The sequence below is a fragment of the Nicotiana attenuata genome, chromosome 8 (genome assembly GCF_001879085.1).
Source record: "Nicotiana attenuata strain UT chromosome 8, NIATTr2, whole genome shotgun sequence".
In the NCBI taxonomy this organism is placed as follows: Eukaryota; Viridiplantae; Streptophyta; class Magnoliopsida; order Solanales; family Solanaceae; genus Nicotiana; species Nicotiana attenuata.
Genome location: NC_031996.1, coordinates 29,219,517 through 29,239,093, shown reverse-complemented (window position 1 = coordinate 29,239,093; position 19,577 = coordinate 29,219,517). Strand labels below are relative to the sequence as shown.

At 41.7% G+C, this 19,577-nt stretch overlaps 1 protein-coding gene and 1 pseudogene across 1 annotated transcript; one reads left to right on the top strand and one right to left on the bottom strand.

The window, feature by feature from the left end:
• On the bottom strand, positions 4,066–5,078 carry LOC109231140. Its single transcript, XM_019396702.1, has 2 exons — positions 4,251–5,078; positions 4,066–4,098 (listed from the first exon to the last, which is right to left on the bottom strand). Exon 1 carries the CDS (start codon positions 4,901–4,903, stop codon positions 4,361–4,363), a length of 543 nt encoding a protein of 180 aa, XP_019252247.1. The 5' UTR covers positions 4,904–5,078; the 3' UTR covers positions 4,066–4,098; positions 4,251–4,360.
• Positions 18,158–18,732, top strand: LOC109231878 (annotated as a pseudogene).

Here is a 19,577-nt window from a genome sequence, read left to right as displayed (position 1 = left end):
CGAAGATCAAATTTTGAGCAATACGCATCTTTGTCTGCTTCAGTACTTTGAATTTGCTTCTTTTTGTTCTTTTTCTTCTTTTCTTTATTCTGGACTGAGGCTCATTCTTTCGGCCACCTCGGATCCTGCGCCTCGGCGTCAAACCTGCTCAGATGCCAAAACAAACAAACGAACGAAATTTTTCTGCCCCAGTTTTCACTAGGAAAATTTCGTGAGTTATTTGTGACAAAGGTCTGAATTTATTCTTCATTAAAAGCAATAAATGCCAGGATTGTGTATCCTTGGGAATAGGAGTGAAGCCTTGAATTGGGAGGATTACCAGGTTATGCTGGAAAAATGACCGGGTTATGCAGGAAAATAAAAGGGTCCTCGGGTTATGCCGCGGAGATCCACGGATTATGCCGGCGTAAAGAAAAAAGGGTCCTGGGGTTATGCCAGGGAGGTCCACGAGTTATGCTGGGATAAAAGAAAAAAGGTCCTTGGGTTATGCCAGGGAGGTCCACGGGTTATGCCGGGATAAAAGAAAAAAGGTCCTTGGGTTATGCTAGGGAGGTCCGCGGGTTATGCCGGGATAAAAGAAAAAGGTCCTTGGGTTATGCCAGGGAGGTCCACGAGTTATGCCGGGATAACAGAAAAAAGGCCTCTGGGTTATGCCAGGGAGGTCCACGGGTTATGCCGGGAGAAAAGAAAAAAGGTCTTTGGGTTATGCCAGGGAGCGAAAGGAAAATGTCCTCGGGTTATGCCGGGGAAGTCCCTGGGTTATGCCAGGGAGGTCCACGGGTTATGCCGGAAGAAAAGGAAAAAGGTCCTCGGGTTATGCCGTAGAGGTCCACGGGATATGTCGGGGAGAAAAGAAAAAAAGTCTCTAGGTTATGCCAAGGAGGTCCACGGGTTATGCCGGGAGAAAAAAAAAGGTCCACGGGTTATGCCGGGGAGGTCCAAGGGTTATGCCGGGAGGAAAGAAAAAAGGTCCACGGGTTATGCCGGGATAAAAAGAAAAAGGTCTCTGGGTTATGCCAGGGAGGTCCACGGGTTATGCCGGGAGAAAAGGAAAAAGGTCCTCGGGTTATGCCGGGGAGGTCCACGGGTTATGCCGGGAGAAAAGAAAAAAGGTCTTTGGGTTATGCCAGGGAGGTCCAAAGGGTTATGCCGGGAGAAAAGGAAAAAGGTCCTCGGGTTATGCCGGGGAGGTCCACGGGTTATGCTGGGAGAAAAGGAAAAGGTCTCTGGGTTATGCCAGGGAAGTCCACGGGTTATGCCGGGAGAAAAGAAAAAGGGTCCCTGGGTTATGCCAGGGAGAAAAGGAAAAAGATCCTCGGGTTATGCCGGGGAGGTCTACGGGTTATGCCGAGAGAAAAGAAAAAAGGTCCCTGGGTTATGCCAGGGAGGTCCACGGGGTATGCCGGGAGAAAAGGAAAAAGGTCCTCGGGTTATGCCGGGGAGGTCCACGGGTTATGCCGGGAGAAAAGAAAAAAGGTCCCTGGGTTATGCCAGGGAGGTCCACTGGTTATACCGGGAGAAAAGAAAAAAGGTCCTCGGGTTATGCCGGGGAGGTCCACGGGTTATGCTGGGAGAAAAGGAAAAGGTCTCTGGGTTATGCCAGGGAAGTCCACGGGTTATGCCGGGAGAAAAGAAAAAGGGTCCCTGGGTTATGCCAGATCGGAAGAGCACANGGTCCCTGGGTTATGCCAGGGAGAAAAGGAAAAAGATCCTCGGGTTATTGCCGGGGAGGTCCACGGGTTATGCCGGGAAAAAGGAAAAAAGGTCCTCGGGTTATGCCGGGGGTAACGAGGGAATGGGTACCTATGTTGGAAGGATGCAGCTAGAGATTGGAGGCCCTATGCTACCATGATTTTGGAACTTTTCTTCCTTTTTTTTTTCATCATTCTTCATTTTTTTTGAGTTTAAGAAAAATGAGTAAAAATGCAGGAAAGAATTTGAAGGAGGCTTCTCTTTTGGATTGATTATTGCTGCTAGGCTGTTTCTAGCCCTTGCGCAGTTTCTTTTGGTTGCACCTGCTTCTTGCAAGGTTGCTTTGGATTGCACCTGTTTCATGTTTTCAAACAAAGAACAATTGTTAGTTTGAAACGGTGGTTGGTTTTGTGGCATTCATTGTTTCAATCACTTGATCTCGGCCTGACTTCTTTGATGAAGATTTCAACTGCAACTGCTCGTTCCCTGGGGACCAATTTTATTTCTGACCCTGGAGAGCCTCTAGCTTTTCCAGCCTTTGCCATGACGGTTGGTCGGTGGAACTCAACCTTTTCAACTTTATTTTGCCTTAGTAGGCCTTTCCTTTCTGACTTCGTTTTATTTTTGGTTATTTTTCATTTTTTTTTTCATTTTTTTTTCTTTCTTCAGAACATTGGAGAACTTTTGGCTCCTCAAACTTTGCTGCAACGGCTAGTCGCGTGGGACTTAACCTCTTCCAACTTTATTTCGCCTTTGTAGGCCTTTCATTTCTCGCTTCTTTCGTCCAACTTTAATTTCAGAGCATTTGGGGTACCTTGGCTTCTTCAACTTTTGCCGAGGCGGTTAGCCACGTGGGACTCAACCTTTTTCAACTTCAACTGCCTTTATAGGCGCTTCAATTTGATTTTCTCCTTCCAAGAGTTTTGATTTCGAGGCATCGGCCGCCATATCTAGTCGGGGTCGACTTGATGCCCGTGACGAGGCTGGGTGCCTTTCTGCACATTAGCTCGCGCCAAATGAGAACCCTCTAAATCAGTCTTACCATCCTTTCTTTGTCTTAGTTTCAGAACAGTGTTTGACCGAAAGGGATTCAAAGAAAACAAACAATGGAATGGAGAATGAGTTTAAAACAAGAAGTGTCCCTTTCGGGGAAAGGAAAGAAGGACTTATCTGGAGTACATGTGGACTTCAATGAACATGACATACCTTTTGGACTGGATGTCTGATCTGCGTAAACCGTCCCTCTCAGAAATTCATCACAACTTTTGCTTCAAAATACGAGAAACCTTGCCAAGACTTTGTCGGCGCCGATGGCTGTGAGGATCCTCTTTTCAATCAGGGGCGCCCTTTGCGAGTTTTCACGAGCTGACCTCTCTCATTTCTCTACTTACCATCGCCGTATAGTGCTCTTTGCGAGTTTTCACTAACAAGACTCTCTCATTTTGATTTCTTTGCTCAACATCGTCTTACGGTGCCCGTGTGGATTTTCACCAATAAGATTCTCTCATTTTAAATTTCTCTCATTTGACTGTCTCAGATCCAAGTAACTGCATTCTCCGATCATTGAATATTCTCACCGATTGATCAAAAGGACTTGAACAGGATTTGGGGTAAAAGAATTTTGGATTGAGTTACAACTTTGGAACCTTTCAGGCGAACCATCGCCGAACCATTATAACTTTTGCCCCAGTTTCACTTTTTGGGAGAGTTTGGATTCTTATTTTGGTGTGACCGAACCCCAGAGAGAGGCTACCTACGTATCCTTTCGGAATCAAGTCGAATGTAGTTCAGGAAACTTTTGTTTTTGATTTTCTTTTGTTTTTTTTCTCTTTCTTTTCCCTTTCTTTTCCATTTTTCATTTCATTTTCTTTTTCCTCTCTTTTTTTTCATCTTTTCTCTTCTTCTTTTTTTTCATTTTCTTTGCCTTTTCCTCCTTTTTTTTTTTATTTCTCTTTTTTCTTCTCTTTTTTTTTTCATTTCATTTTTCAATAACACTTCCAGGTTCCAAAGAGGGTAATCAAAGAATGGGAGCCGGTTCAAAGGGTTTGCAAAGGGTTGGTAGTGTTTGGGTAGCGAGAATGAAAGTCTTCGTCATCCCAACCGGAGAATATTAGAACTATATGGAGGATCCAACATAGTACCTTTTCACTGCATTTGCATTGACAGTTGTTTTAGGGACATTTCTTTCGATGTGTCCCAAGTACAACACACTCTTTTGGCAATACTCTTGTTGCAATGTATGGTACTTTCCACTCTGGAACCAATTTTCCTTCAGCTGTTCCAACTCTTTGTTTTATTTCCTCAAACTTATCTTCTTTGCATTTCGACTCTTGATTCATTATTTCGAAGTCTGACAGCTTCCTGGATCTGGGCATGAAGTCCGCAAGCATGTCATGTTATTGAAATCTGCATTTAACAGAATTGAAAAGAGAATAAGAAAAGCAACAAGATTAAGAAAAGAAACATTCCTAGACAATGAAATATTAATTTCATTTGATTTTTGATTTATTTTTTTTATTGATTTTTTTTTTTCAATTTTTGAAGGGAGAAGGGCTTACATCGGAAAGTAAGACAATAGAGTAAAACATCCAGATCACACCCTGGGATAATCCGGACGCAGAAATGATAGCAAGACTAGCTACTAAGACTCCCGTATGATGGGGACCTTTCATGCTTGGCCACCGTTTTTTGGCTTTTCTTCTGTCTCGGCAATGGCTGCAACGGCCTTCAGTGCCGGATCAAATTCATCATCTTCACAAATCATTCCAAATACTGGCCCGATGTTGTAGGCAGTCAATAGATTGTTCATCACATCAGGAGCTTCTTCATCCCGAAAAATAATTCTTTCAGCTTCAATCATATCTTCTACTGCCCTTTTGAGGCTCCAACAGTCCTCTGTATTGTGTCCCACTTCTCCAAAGTGGTATTCACATCTAGCATCAGCTTGGTGCGAGGGGGACTCTGCGTTCGGCCGATTTTGGGCCACTGGTTGTAGCAGACCTCGCCTGACTAGCTTTTGGAACAAGCCCGAGTATGATTCACCAATAGGGGTGAACTGATTCCTTTTGAAAGGCTTTCTTGGCCGAGGATTGTACTGGGGAACATTTGATTGGGGATTATATGGAGCTTGGTAAGGATGGGTATTTCTAGGAGGTGGAGTTCGGCTTTGTGTATAATGTTGTGGCCGCGTGCAAAGTTGCGTGTTCATCATCGCATACCAACAAAACCAACCACCTGAACAGAACCTGGCTAATTTGCTCACACCACAACCTTGTTAGTTTTGAGAGATTTAACATATAGAAAATCGCACGTTGAGATGCAATGCACCTAACAATTAAACGCTTCTACCATGTGTTTGAACGGTTGCATGTTTCATCCCGGCCTTAACTAGCCCTTTTCACTCTGTACCTCTTTTCTTCATTTCTGCCTCTCTTTAATCACTCTTGAATATCTCATTTTTGCCGCTCTTTTATTTTTTGGCACTATCATTTTTTTCTATTTTGTTTGTCATTTTTTTTATTTCTTGTCGCTCTCTTTTTTTTGTTTTCTTTTTCTTTCTTTTTTCACTCAATTTTTCTTTTTCTCTTTTTTTTCAATTTATTCTTCACTCACTTTATTTATAGCTTTGATCGAATCCGATGGGGATTCACCGTCTTTGCAACTTGTCCGAACCTCGTTCTAGAATTGGGATAAGACTCTAACAGAAGAGAAGTCACACGAAGTGCACACTTCCCAAATGATTTAGAAGACTCAGAGAGAAGAGGGTTTCGTAGCAGTCTATTACAGTTCACAGAATATCAAAGCAGTAAAAGCATTTAGCACATTGGGCTCAAACATGTAGAAAAATCAGATAACAGATAAAGCCAATCATAACAGCTACTCTAACCTCGAATTCTTGAACCCTGAACCGAAGTTCTGGGTTTGGTTCCCCAGCAGAGTCGCCAGAGCTGTTACACCTCCCTTTTTACACACCACCACGAAGGATAGTGTATAAGGGAGTTTTTCCAATTTAAGTGACATTATTCAAAATGGGATTAGTTATTTATCATAGTTGCCACTTGGGATAGTTTATTTGGTGTCTCAAGTCACCGATTTATTTTAAATCCCAAATCGAGGAAATTTCGACTTCCTTTTGAAGTCTGCGAACCAAAAATTCTGAATAAGGAATTCTATTAACCCGAGGGAAGGTGTTAGGCATCCCCGGATTCCGTGGTTCTAGCACGGTCGCTCAACTGTTATAAATGGCCTATTATCTGATTTTAGTACATGTTTTAGCTTATGGTGCAATTTTAAACCTTTAACCGTTTTTATTCATTTTTTAAAGAAAATTGTAACGTCATTTAAAATATGTCTTGGACCACGTCACATAAATGCTCCCGCAGTCCGCAACACATTTATATAACATTGTTGGGATTTGGATTTGGGTCACATAAATGTGCACCCGAGTTTAGGAAAGTAATTTAAGTTACGCGCCTAAAGCAACTACGCGTTTTTAACTTTGCGAGGGCCATGGAAATTTGCTAAATGGCACGCCTCGAATTCTAAGGATTAAAATAGTAATTAAATGAGGACCATACATTTTAAGATTTTATTTGGCACGGCACGCCTCAAATTATTCTAAAGGGCTTTACTCAACTAAAACAATCTACGGATGTTCAGACGCGGCTCAATCTCAAATGAAAGTGTGATCTTGTATATGAAAAGTAAATTCCTTTTATTCAAATGAACTATTGTGACTTTGTTGAAATATTTGTTCATGCAGGGATGCACCCATTTACTTAAATCCACTTTCTGCAACATTCTTGATTGTGCTTAAAGGCTTTGGGGATATCTATATCTCAAGGTGACTAGTATTTAGTTAACTTAAACCATTCTAATCAAGGGTTGTAGATCAAGATTAACACGACATTGGCCAAGCTAAGGTTGAAAACCAAAAGTTCATTTACGCTACTGACCTATTTCTGCATTCATGTGCATTGTCAAAATTGAAAGTGGAGCTTATGGTTTAATAGGAGCTCTGGTCAGAATAGGGAACGTTTACTAACAACTCACAACAACAACCAAAAAATAATAATTGAAGTGCTAATTTTTATAGAGAATAACAATGAAAATGATGATGATCTTCTATGGCTTAACATGAATGACACATAGACAGAGCATACTATTTGCTGTGTGTTCTCAACATTAAACCATCCAAACTAAAAGCATCCAGCAATGGAACAAACTCATGATAGCCATCAAACAAAATTAATTATAGAACATGTAAAATATGAACAACTTCCAACAGTCCTTATTCCCAAACAACTCGTTCATTGTGAGATGTACGGTGACAGAGAAAACCATCCAACAATATTTGCACAAACGAATTCCGGCAAATTATAGTATAGAGATGTCCAAACAACAATTACATTTCGAGGTCAAGATTAATACCTTTGACCAGCAACAGAGACAAACTCGAATAACCAAATCACGCGAGAGGAAAGATGGAGCTCAGCTAAACAACAAGCGTCGGCGCCAGCAATTTGCCAATTTGCAGATTAACTTGGCTTTTCAAACCCAGAAACGATAGACAGGAGCCCCTTTTTTTTTGAAAATCTCTCCTATTCTTCTTCGAAAAATACCGAGATGAGCGAGAAAAAGAGGAGGGGTCTATTGGTGGCTGACTAGGTGTTAGTTTTAGCCGATTTCCGGCGAAACTCGCCGGCCATGGAGACTTCAGGGCTGTTTCGGCCACTTTCTATGGTGATGAAAGAAGGAGATGAAGGCAGATAGGGGAGGAAGAATCCTGTTGTCTTGTTCCAAAATGAGGAAATGAAGATTCGCCGCCTTTGGTTGTCTAAGGGTAAGGTCTGGTTTTTTTGAGGGTAAGGTCTGGTTTTTTTGAGGTCTTCAGGATAAAATTGGAGAAGAAGACTCCCCCAAAAGATGCGCCTTTCTTTGCCCTCTTTTTAGACGGTAGGGTCTAATTCTCCCCCCTTTTCTCTAGGTCTTGCTTTTTATAAAAATAGAGTGTGGGCCAAGAGGGTATTGGATATGGTATTGGGGCTTTGAGTGGTCTGGGCTAGATTTTAGGTATAAGAACAATCTAAATTTGAATTAAAATACCATCTTTCAAATTTTCTTCTTATTTTCCTTTTTTCTTTGTTTTTGTTTTTTTTTCTTTAATTAAAAATCCTAATTAAAATCCTAGATTACCTATAAATGTGAAATTAAACTAATTAACTAATTATAAAAAATTATAAAAGCTACTTATTCCTAAATTAAAAGAGAAAAAATCAATAAAAGGAAAAAGTGTAAAAATGAAGCATTTTTTTTTTTGTAATTTTTAATTTTTATAAAACAAGCAACTACCGATTAATCCTAAAAATGTAAAATAAAGCCTAAATGCCATGTGTGATGTTTTTGGTATTTTTCATGATTTGAATAAAACTTAAACATGCACAAAATATAAACAATTAAATAAAATTCTACAAAAATTCCTAAAACGGCGAATAATTAACAAAAATCTATTTTCTTGGGATTTTATAGGAGTATTTCGTATAGGGCAAAAATCACGTGCTCACAATCGCGCTCTTAATTGATGTTTCAACATCGTTTCTTTGGACATAAAGGGTACCATATTAAGCAAATGAGCTCCAAATTAAGTTTTAATTGAACCATTAGATCCGTATCGTAATTACGGAGGCATAGCAAAAAGAATCGTCTTAATTTGGACATCGTATGAGGGAGTATACTCATTTTCGTGTCGGGAAAAATTGATGGTTTCTGGTGTGAAGATTTGTTCTTCGCGAACGCGAGAGGGTTTCGGCGAACGCGAAGAAGGATTTCTGGGTTGACCGGTCAACGCGAAAAATTGCCCTTCGGGAACACGAAGGTCTCCCGCGAAGGTGATGAAGAAAAATCTCCTGGACAGTGTTTTAAACCGAGAATTTTAGTACTTTGGGCATATCTTGAGTTCTAGAGCTCCGTTTGAGGTGATTTTCGCGGCGTTATTCTCATCTCAACAAGTGGGTAAATATCTGACCTTTATTTTGATGTTATCCATGATTATTTCTATTGGTTTCTATTTTTATCCGTGTTTGAATTGTAGAAATTGGGATTTTGAGCCCCAAAGTTGAAAAATGGTAAATCCTTGATTTGAGGGTCGATTCATGGACGAAATTGGTTGAATTTCTGGATATAGACCAAATGAGTTATGGGTAATATTTATTTTCAAAAATTTTCGGAATCCGGGCTCATGGGTTCGAGGGTGATTTTTATCGACTTTTCGAGCGGAGTGGGGAATTGATATAAATTGAATTGTTATGAGTGTTTGAGCATATATTAATGGGTTTACATAATTGTTGGCTAGTTTTGGATCATTGTGCATCGATTTGAGTCTTCGGAAGGGCGTGGAATGCCGGTTTTGGAACTTCGGAGTGAGGTGAGTCTCCTTTCTAACCTTGTAAGAGGGAATTGTCCCCATAGGTAAAATAATTGGTTATGTGCTCCTATTTGTGGGGGCTACGTACGCACGAGGTGACGAGAGTCCGTGCGTAGCTACTAATATGTGTATGTCCGGGTAGTCTAGGACCCAAAAGCATGCTATACTTGGAATAATTGTAATCTTATTGACAGTTGAATTTCTTAAATCCTATCGAATTGGTAAATGAATTTCTAAGAGGATTAACTTTATTGAATTGGCTTCTAATGGGATAAATGTTTCCCGTAAAATTCTTAATTTGTTGTTTGAGCATGTATTTCTATGTGTACCTGCGACGTATGTATGGTACGTGAGCAGGGTGATTGTTTATTTAAAATTTAACCTCGTCGCATGTATGATTCGCGAGCGGGGTAATAGATGCATCTATGGTTCGGGCCGCTCGACCCTCGGCAGTGCACATTTTACATTTATGCGGATCGGGCCATACGACCTCGGCATGAGTTGTGCATGATTGAATTACTTGTCTTGAGATTTATTGATATTGACATCTGCTCTCCCTGACTTGAGATAATTGTTAATTAATGGATTATGAATCCGGAGATTTTTAATCAAAAGGAACTTTTACCTGTTTAGTAATTCATTTGAATCTACTGTTGTCCTTAATAAATTCGTGAGTTATCGCTTTAATAATATTATTATTTGACCATTAGTAAGTGTCGAAGTTGCCATCTTGTCTCTACTTCTTTGAGATTGGCGGGATACTTACTGAGTACACGTTGTTTTCGTACTCATGCTACACTTAATGTGCATTTTGTTGCACAGGTACAGGTATTTCTATTTGCCCATTGGGCATAGCAGCAAGGGCGACTCAGAGACTAGGTGAGCTGTATTTCCTCGAGGCGGCCCGCAGCTAGTATAGTCTCTCTCAGAATTTTATTTACTTTCTGCCTATTTGTATTCCGGATAGCTGTTGTACTTTATTCAAATTCTTAGAAAATGCTCATGTACTTGTGACACCGGGTTCTGGGATGGTTATGAAGTATTTTGTATTAATTGCTTATCATTTAATTCGAATTGAAGCGATTATCTTTTTTATTTGTAAATTTGGAGGAAAATCATAGATTTCAAGAGTATTAAAACGAGAATTTAATTAAGTAATTTGGTCGGCTTGCCTGACGGTGGTGTCCAGCGCCATCACGACCCTCAGTGAATTTTAGGGTCGTGGCAGTTTGTTGCCATTCTTCCAACCTTTTATGATAATCTTCCTGAAATGAAAAACATAACTATTATGTAAACAAACTAATATTAATAAACCATAAATAATTATGAAGTTAGAATGTTACATATGTGTCTGATGCACGCGTCTACACCCAGTGTTCTTTTGTACCATCCTTCTTCTTTTTCTTATGCAACTCCTCGAAGACCTCAACGTGACTCATATCTCGCCCTCTTTCCTTTTCCTTCATAAGAAAAAGTATGAGTTGTCGACGCCCCCTTTTTCTAAGGCGAAATCGGGTTTACGATATTTGGGAGGACAACTCTATTCCCTTGCGAGAATTGGGTTTTGAAATTGGAGAGTCGCCACCTAATGATTATAGTCCATGAGGACACTTTAAGAAGGGTTTGAATTGAAGAAACCAGAGATTAGGGTAAGGGCTAGAAATTATCTCGAGGGGAAGGTGTTAGGCACCCCTCAAGATCTACTAGTGTGGTCCCGGCCATGTTACAATTGTGACTTTACAAGTAAGGCTCAAATAAGGATTTGCATATCATATTGCAATAAGTTGAAAACTTGTGAAGATAAGTAGAGAGGGCAGAATTTTATGAAAAGAAAGATTAAAAGAGTTTTACAAGTGTGACGACCCGGCCCGTCGTCACGTGAGTTACCGCCCCGTTTTCCCCATTTTCTGCTTCCTTATGTTTCATTATAGGAGTCTTGGGTGAATGAGTCGATTTGGATTGGTTTTAGAAGGAAATGAGACACTTAGTCTCTTTAAGGAAGGTTTGAATTGGAAAAGTCAACCGGATGTTGACTTATGAGTTAGAGGGCTCGGATGTAATTTCCGATGATTCGGTTAGCTTCGGGGGATTATTTGTGACTTAGGAGTGTGATCGGAATTTATTTGGGAGGTCCGGTGTAGAATTAGGCTTGAATTGGCGAAGTTAGTATTTTGGCGAATTCCGGTTGATAGGTGAGATTTTGATCCGAGGGTCGGAATGGAATTCCGAGAGTTGCTGTAGCTTCCTTAGGAGATTTTGGATGTGCGTACAAAATTTCAGGTCATTCGGAGGTGTTTTGGTCGGGTTTTTGATCAAATGCTTAATTCGAAAGTTTAGAAGAACTTAGGCTTGAATCCGATGTAATTTGAGGGTTTTGGTGTTATTTGTGGTGTTTTGATGATTGGAGCAAGTTTGAATGATGTTTTAAGATGGATTGGCACTTTTGGTTGAGGTCCCGGGGGCCTTGGGGTGATTTCGGATGGCCATCGGGATGATTTTGGACTTGGTAAGATTGCTGTATATTTGGTATCTGGTATTTCCGCATCTGCGGAAAAGGAACCGCAGATGCGGTGGCGCAGGTGCGGAAGAAAGATTGCAAGTGCGGTCATTGGCTGGGATGGAAGAATTCGCAGATGCGGTAGGGGGAGCCGCATCTGCGAGGCCGCAGATGTGGTAGAATAGTCGCTGGTGCGAAAAGGTGAGGCCTTGGTGCTTCCGCAGAAGCGGACTGGTATCCGCAGAAGCGGGGGTCCGCATATGCGGATAGGGGACCGCAGAAGCGGTTGTTGGTTTAATGAAGATCCGCAGAAGCGGAATTATAACCGCAGAAGCGGTAGCCGCAAGTGCGGAAATGGAACCGCAGATGCGAAAATTACTGTTCTCAGAAGGGTTTTAAAGCTCATTTTGTTCCGCGAGCTTAAGTCCATTTTCACCATTTTTAATCGACCTTGAGAGCTCTTGGATGGAATTTGAAGGGGATTTTGACTAGGTGTGATTGGAGGTGAGTTCCTTGGCCTAAATACATGAATTAATGGTAGAATTTACATTGAAATTTGTGGAAATTCTTCAAAAGAGGGTAAAGCTAGGGCTTGGGAATTGGTATTTCAAAGTAGAATTGGAGGGGTCAAATGGACTCCGATTTTGGTAATTTTGATATGTATAGACTCATGGCGAGATAAAGAATCCATTGATGTTAATTTTCTGATTTTTCGAGAACTGGGTCCGGGGCTCCGGTTTTGCCAATTTCGTGAATTTCGATATTTTTCAAGCCTTTTCGATTGGGTTATGTTCCCTTAGCCTATTGTAACGTATTCGTTGTGGTTTTGACCAGATTCGGCGCGCGAGGAGATCGATTTGCGAGGCAAGGGCATAGCGAGCTAGGATTTTGGCCGGCTTGAGGTGAGTAATGATAGTAAATGATATCCTGAGGGTTTGAAACCCCGGATTTGCACAACGTAGTACTATATTGAGGTGAAACACACGCTTAATGGCGAGCGCGGGGTTGTTTACTACTGGGGATTGTGACTCGGTCTGTCCCGTTTGATATTTTACTGTGTATTTGACTAAGCTGTTTTGTTTATCATCATGATTTGGGCTAGTTGCCATGTTTGGGGCCTCGTGCCGACTTGTAGAACCCTTAGGGGCATTATGACTGATTTTTTCCTCACTTTACTTATTGAAAATCACATCCTCAGTCATGTTTCTATTTGTTTAAAACAATGTGAACCGGTTTTATAGTTGTTAATCCTAAATGAGGGGAATATGTGGGCTGAGATCCCTATCTTATGCTATTATGTCCTAAAATGACTGAGAGGGGTTGAGCACCCAACAGTGAGGATGTTATATATATTATGGATCGGGCTACACGCCGCAGTAAATACTTATATGGATCGGGCTGCACGCCGCAGCAAATGTTTATGTGGATCGGGCTGCGCGCCGCAGCAATATTGCGCTTGGGCTGTAGGAGCCCCTCCGGAGTCTGCACCCCCACAGTGAGCGCGGGTACCCATATGGATCGGGCTGCACGCCGCAGCGATGGATCGGGCTGCACGCCGCAGCGAGATATGGATCGGACTGCACGCCGCAGTGGTTATTATATGATACTATTCTGAGAGTAATCTGAGTTACTGTGCTGAGCGGTTGATACTGGGCCCGAGGGGTCAGTTTTACTATATACCACTTATTAGTTATTTTACCCGATTTACCTGCCTTTAAAACGGAGATTTCACATGATTTCACGAATTTTACTGCTTTAAGTGNCCTTACATACTCAGTACTTTATTCGTACTGACGTCCTTTTATTTGTGGACGCTGCATGTCGTGCTGCAGGTCCTGATAGACAGGCAGGTGCAGCTCCCCCACCATAGTAGGCTGTCCAGTTCAGCGGTGATTGGCGAGATCCCTTCTTCGGACTTGCCTTGGTCTTGGTATGCATTTTTGTTATAGATATTATGGGTATGTCGGGGCCCTATTCCGGCTATGTTGCAACACTTATGTTCCTTTAGAGGCTTATAGACAGGTGTCGACTCATGTATAGTTTGGTAGGCCTTGTCGGCTGGTTTTTGTTGTATAGTCTCTCATGGTAGTGTGGTAGCTCGTACCTTATATATAGTTTCTTGATTGTCTAGTCATCCCATGTTATGTATGTTCATGCCATCATATTTTATTGTTGGTTGTCCATGACCCATGTCTACCATTTATATTGACCTCGTCAGCCCTAAAAGATAATAAAGAAGGTTAGATAAAATGTATGTTGGTGCTCGGTAAGTATGGCCGGGTGCTAGTCATGGCCCTCCAGTTTGGGTCGTGACACAGAGTCTGTGTTGACTATAGGCACCTGAACAAAGCAAGTCCAAAGGATAATTTTCCTTTGCCAAACATCCACATTCTTGTAGATAATTGCGCAAAGCATGAGATACAATCGTTCGTGGATTGCTATGCTGGGTACCACCAAATTCTAATGGATGAGGATGATGCAGAAAAGACCGCTTTCACCAGCCCATGGGGTACTTATTGTTACAGGGTCATGCCATTCGGTTTAAGGAATGCAGGGGCAACTTACATGAGGGCCATGACCACCATTTTTCACTACATGATGCACAAAGAGATTGAAGTATATATCGATGATGTCATCATAAAATCAAAGACACAAGCTGATCACGTGTGTGATTTGAAAAGGTTCTTCGAACAGCTTCGAAGGTATGACCTTAAGCTTAATCCAGCCAAGTGTACATTTGGGGTTCCATCTGGGAAACTTCTTGGTTTTATAGTCAGCCGGAGAGGCATCGAATTGGATCCATCTAAGATAAAGTCCATTCGAGATCTGCCACCGCCGAAGAATAAAAAGGAAGTCATGAGTTTGCTCGAGAGGTTGAACTACATCAGTAGGTTCATTGCTCAGCTCACAACCACGTGCGAGCCCATCTTTAAGTTGCTGAAAAAGGATGCTGCTATCAGGTGGATAGACGATTTCCAAAAATCTTTTGACAGGATCAAAGATTATCTGTCAAAACCCCCTGTACTGGTCCCGCCTGAACTTGGTAGGCCTTTGTTTTTATATCTATCGGTGATGGATAATTCCTTTGGATGCGTTCTGGGGCAACATGATGCAATAGGCAAAAAGGAACAGGCAATCTATTATTTTAGCAAGAAGTTCACCAATTATGAGGTTAAGTACACCCTTTTAGAAAGGACATGTTGTGCCTTGACTTGGGTCGCTCAGGAGCTGAGACATTATCTTTTGGCCTACACTACTTACCTCATATCCAGAATGGATCCTTTGAAGTACATCTTCCAAAAGCCAATGCCCACTGGCAGGCTCGCAAAATGGCAAATCCTGCTCATAGTGTAACGACCCAACACGTCGTTTTGGGCCCTAGCGCACCATTCAGCAGTTCGAGGCCATGAGCAGCTTCAATTCAGGCATTATGACTTGTACGCATGGTCGAAACTGAATTTCGGGAAGTTCGGGGTTGATTCGGAAGGAGAATTCTCATTTCGAAAGCTTTAAGTTGAAAGAATCAACTAGGATTGGATTTTTGAGTAAACGACCTCAGAATTGGGATTCGAAGGCTCCAGCAGGTTCGTATGATGATTTCGGACTTGTGCGTATGCCCGGGTCGGGTTTTGGATGACCCGGGAGCGTTTTGGCGCCTATTGTGGAAGTTAGCTTTTTGGAGGAAATTTCATAAGTTTGGGTTGAAGTGCATTTCAGTGTTATTGATGTCCGTTTGGGATTCCGAGTCTGGAAGTAGCTCCGTATGGTGATTCTGGAGTTGGGAGCGCGATCGGAAGTGAATTCGGATGTCCGTGGGTCATTTTGGAGTCATTTGGCGAAACATAGATATTTGAAGGTTTTTGAGAAGTTTGACCGGAAGTGGACTTTTTGATATCGGGGTTGGAATCCGATTCCGAAAGTTGGAGTAGGTCCGTAATGTCGAATATGACTTGTGTCCAAAATTTGAAGTCAATCGGACGTGATTTGATAGGTTTAAACATCGAAAGTAGAAATTTGAAATTCTAAAGTTCATAAAGCTTGGATTGGAGGTCGATTCATGGCTTTAGCGTTGTTTGCTATGATTTGAGGCCTCGAGCAAGTTCGTAATGTGTTTTGGCACTGGTTGGTATGATTGGTTGGGGTCCCGGGGGCCTCGGGTGTGTTTCGGGTTGTATCGCGCTCTTAATTGATGTTTCAACATCGTTTCTTTGGACATAAAGGGTACCATATTAAGCAAATGAGCTCCAAATTAAGTTTTTATTGAACCATTTGATCCGTATCGTAATTACGGAGCCATATCAAAAAGAATTCTCTAATTTGGACATCGTATGAGGGAGTTATGCTCATTTCCGTCTCAGGAAACATTGTTGGTTTCTGGTGTGAAGATTTGTTCTACGCGAACGCGGGAGGGGTTTCACGAACGCAAAGAAGGATTTCTGGCTGACCGGTCAACACGAAAAATATCCCTTCGCGAACTCGAAGGTCTCCCGCGAAGGCGGTGAAGAAAAATCGCCTGGACAGTGTTTTAAACCGAGAATTTTAGTATTTTGGGCATATCTTGAGTTCTAGAGCTCCATTTGAGGTGATTTTCGCGGCGTTGTTCTCATCTCAACAAGGGGGTAAATATTTGACCTTTATTTGATGTTTCTCCGTGATTATTTCTGTTGGTTTCTATTTTTATCCGTGTTTGAATTGTAGAAATTGGGATTTTGAGCCCCAAATTTGAAAAATGGTAAATCCTTGATTTGAGGGTCGATTCATGGACGAAATTGGTTGAATTTCTGGATATAGACCAAATGAGTTATGGGTAATATTTATTTTCAATAATTTTTGGAATCCGGGCTCGTGGGTTCGAGGGTGATTTTTATCGACTTTTCGAGCGGAGTTGGGAATTGATATAAATTGAATTGTTATGAGCGTTTGAGCATATATTAATGGGTTTACATAATTGTTGGCTAGCTTTGGATCATTGTGCATCGATTTGAGTCTTCGGAAGGGCGTGGAATGCCGGTTTTGGAACTTCGGAGCGAGGTAAGTCTCCTTTCTAACCTTGTAAGAGGGAATTGTCCCCATAGGTGAGTTAATTGGTAATGTGCTACTATTTGCTGGGGCTACGTACGCACGAGGTGATGAGAGTCCGTGCGTAGCTACTATTATGCTTAAGTCCGTGTAGTCAAGGACACAGAAGCATGCTTACTTGTAATAAATGCAACCTTGTCGACAAATTTAAAAATGCTTGAACATATTGAACGTGTAAATGAATTTCTAATAGACTCGATATCAATTCTTGACTTTTAAAAGAGAAACTTGCCTTTTTCTGAATAATTGCTCCTTGATGAGTTATTGACTTGACTATTTGAATGTGTTTATCTATTGTGGAACGGGCCGAACGCCTCGGTAGATTAAATCGATGCATCTATGGTTCGCGTCATTCGACCCTCTGGCAGTGCACAGTGCAAAATATTGTTGGATCGGGCCGTACGACCTCGGCATGAGTTTCGCAGGCTTGTATTGCTTGCCTTGGTATTTGTTGATACTAATATCTGCTCTCCCCGATTTGAGAAAATTGTTAACTAATGGATTATAAATCCGGAGACTTTTAATAAAGAGGAACTTTTACCTGTTTAGTAATTCACTTGAATCTACTGTTGTTCTTAATAATTCCGTGAGTCATCGCATTAATAATATTATTACTGGACCTTTAGTAAGTGTCGAAGTTGCCATCTCGTCTCTACTTCTTCGAGATTAGGCGGGATACTTACTGAGTACACGTTGTTTTTGTACTCTTACTACACTTCTGTGCATTTTTTTTTACACAGGCAATTATGCTTCTAGTGGCCTACTGGGCGTAGCAGCATGGATGATACTGGGACTAGGTGAGCTGCATTACTTGAGACGACCCGCAGCTAGTACAGTCCCTTTCAGTGCATTGTATTTACTTTCTGTCCAATTGTATTCCGGACGGATGTTGTATTGTATTATTTCTTAGAAATAGCTCATGCACTTGTGACACCGGGTTCTGGGGATGTCTATGGGTTTATTCAGAATTTTAAAAGTTGTTAAAGGTTTCATTTTCTTATTTAGTGAAATTTACTATGTATAGCTTAACGTATAAAAGGAGAGATTTCAGAAATATTTAAAACGAGAATTTAATTAAGTAATTTGGTTGGCTTGCCTGACTGCGTTGTCCGGCGCCATCACGACCCTTAGTGGATTTTGGGCCGTGACACACAAAGTTTGACATCGTCTATGTCACTCGCACCGCGATGAAAGCACAGGCTTTGGCAGATCATTTGGCAGAGAATCCAGTTGATAATGAGTACATGCCACTTAGCACATACTTCCCAGACGAAGAGGTCAACTCAATAGAGGAAGTGGTTCCGGACGATCACCCTATATGGAAAATGTATTTTGATGGGGCTGTCAATATCAAAGGAGTTGGGATCGGGGCAATCCTCATCTAACCTATTGGACATAATTACCCTGCAACGGCCCGACTTCGGTTCTTCTGTACCAAAACTACGGCAGAATACGAAGCTTGTATCATGGGTTTGAAAATGGCCATCGATCTGGATGTGCATGAACTATTGGTTATGGGAGATTCCGACTTGCTTATCTGGCAAGCCCAGGGCAAATGGGAGACTCGAGACATCAAGCTTATTCCATACAGACAATGTGTGCAAGACTTGAGCAAAAGATTCAAATCTATCGAGTTCAGGTACATCCCCAGGTTTCACAACTAGCTAGCCGATGCCTTGGCTACTTTAGCCTTGATGCTCCCTTATCCAGGCAACACTCAATTGATCCACTAGAAATCCAAGTTCGGAATCAACACGGTTACTTCAATACAATTGAGATAGAACCAGATGGTGAACCATGGTATCATGACATAAAGCGATTCCTGAAAACAAGAGAATATCCAGAGCATGCCAAAGGAGATCAAAAAAGAACTATAAGGCGGCTCGCCAGTGGTTTCTTCTTGAATGGGGAAATTCTGTACAAGAGGACCCCAGATTTAAACTTGTTGAGATGCATAGATGCCACAGAAGTGGAGCAGATCATGAACGAGGTGCATTCGGGGGTATGCGGACCTCATATGAATGGATATGTTTTGGCGAAGAAGATTCTGCGGGCAGGGTATTATTGGCTTACTATGGAGCGAGATTGCTTCAGTTTTGTTCGCAAGTGTCACCAATGCCAGATTCATGGTGACCTGATTCACTCGCCTCCTTCGGAGTTGCATCCCATGTCCTCTCCTTGGCCTTTCGTTGCTTGGGGAATGGATGTTATTGGGCCAATCGAGCCAAAGGCTTCAAATGGGCATAGAATCATTTTGGTTGCGATTGATTACTTCACCAAAAGGGTGGAGGCCATCACTTTCAAAGCAGTCACCAAGAAAGCAGTTGTAGACTTTGTTCATTCCAACATCATATGTCGCTTTGGTATCCCAAAGACCATTATCACTGATAATGCAGCCAATCTAAATAGTCATCTGATGAAGGAGGTATGCGAACAATTTAAAATCATGCATCGCCATTCTACCCCTTACTGACCAAAAGCCAATGGAGCCGTTGAAGCGGCGAACAAGAACATCAAGAAGATTCTTAGGAAGATGATCCAAGGTTCCAGACAATGGCATGAAAAGTTGCCTTTTGCTCTTTTGGGATACCGAACGATTGTTCGCACATCTGTTGGTGCAACTCCGTATCTGCTTGTATATGGAACTGAAGCTGTAATACCCGCTGAAGTCAAAATTCCCTCTCTCCGAATTATTGTGGAATCAGAGATTGAAGACACTAAGTGGGTCAAGACCCGATTAGAACAACTAATGTTGATCGATGAAAAACGGCTAGCAGCAGTGTGTTTCGGCCAGTTATACCAGCAAAGAATGGCACGGTTCTTACAATAAGAAAGTGCGCCCAAGGCAGTTTGAGGTAGGCCAGCTAGTTTTGAAATGCATCCTTC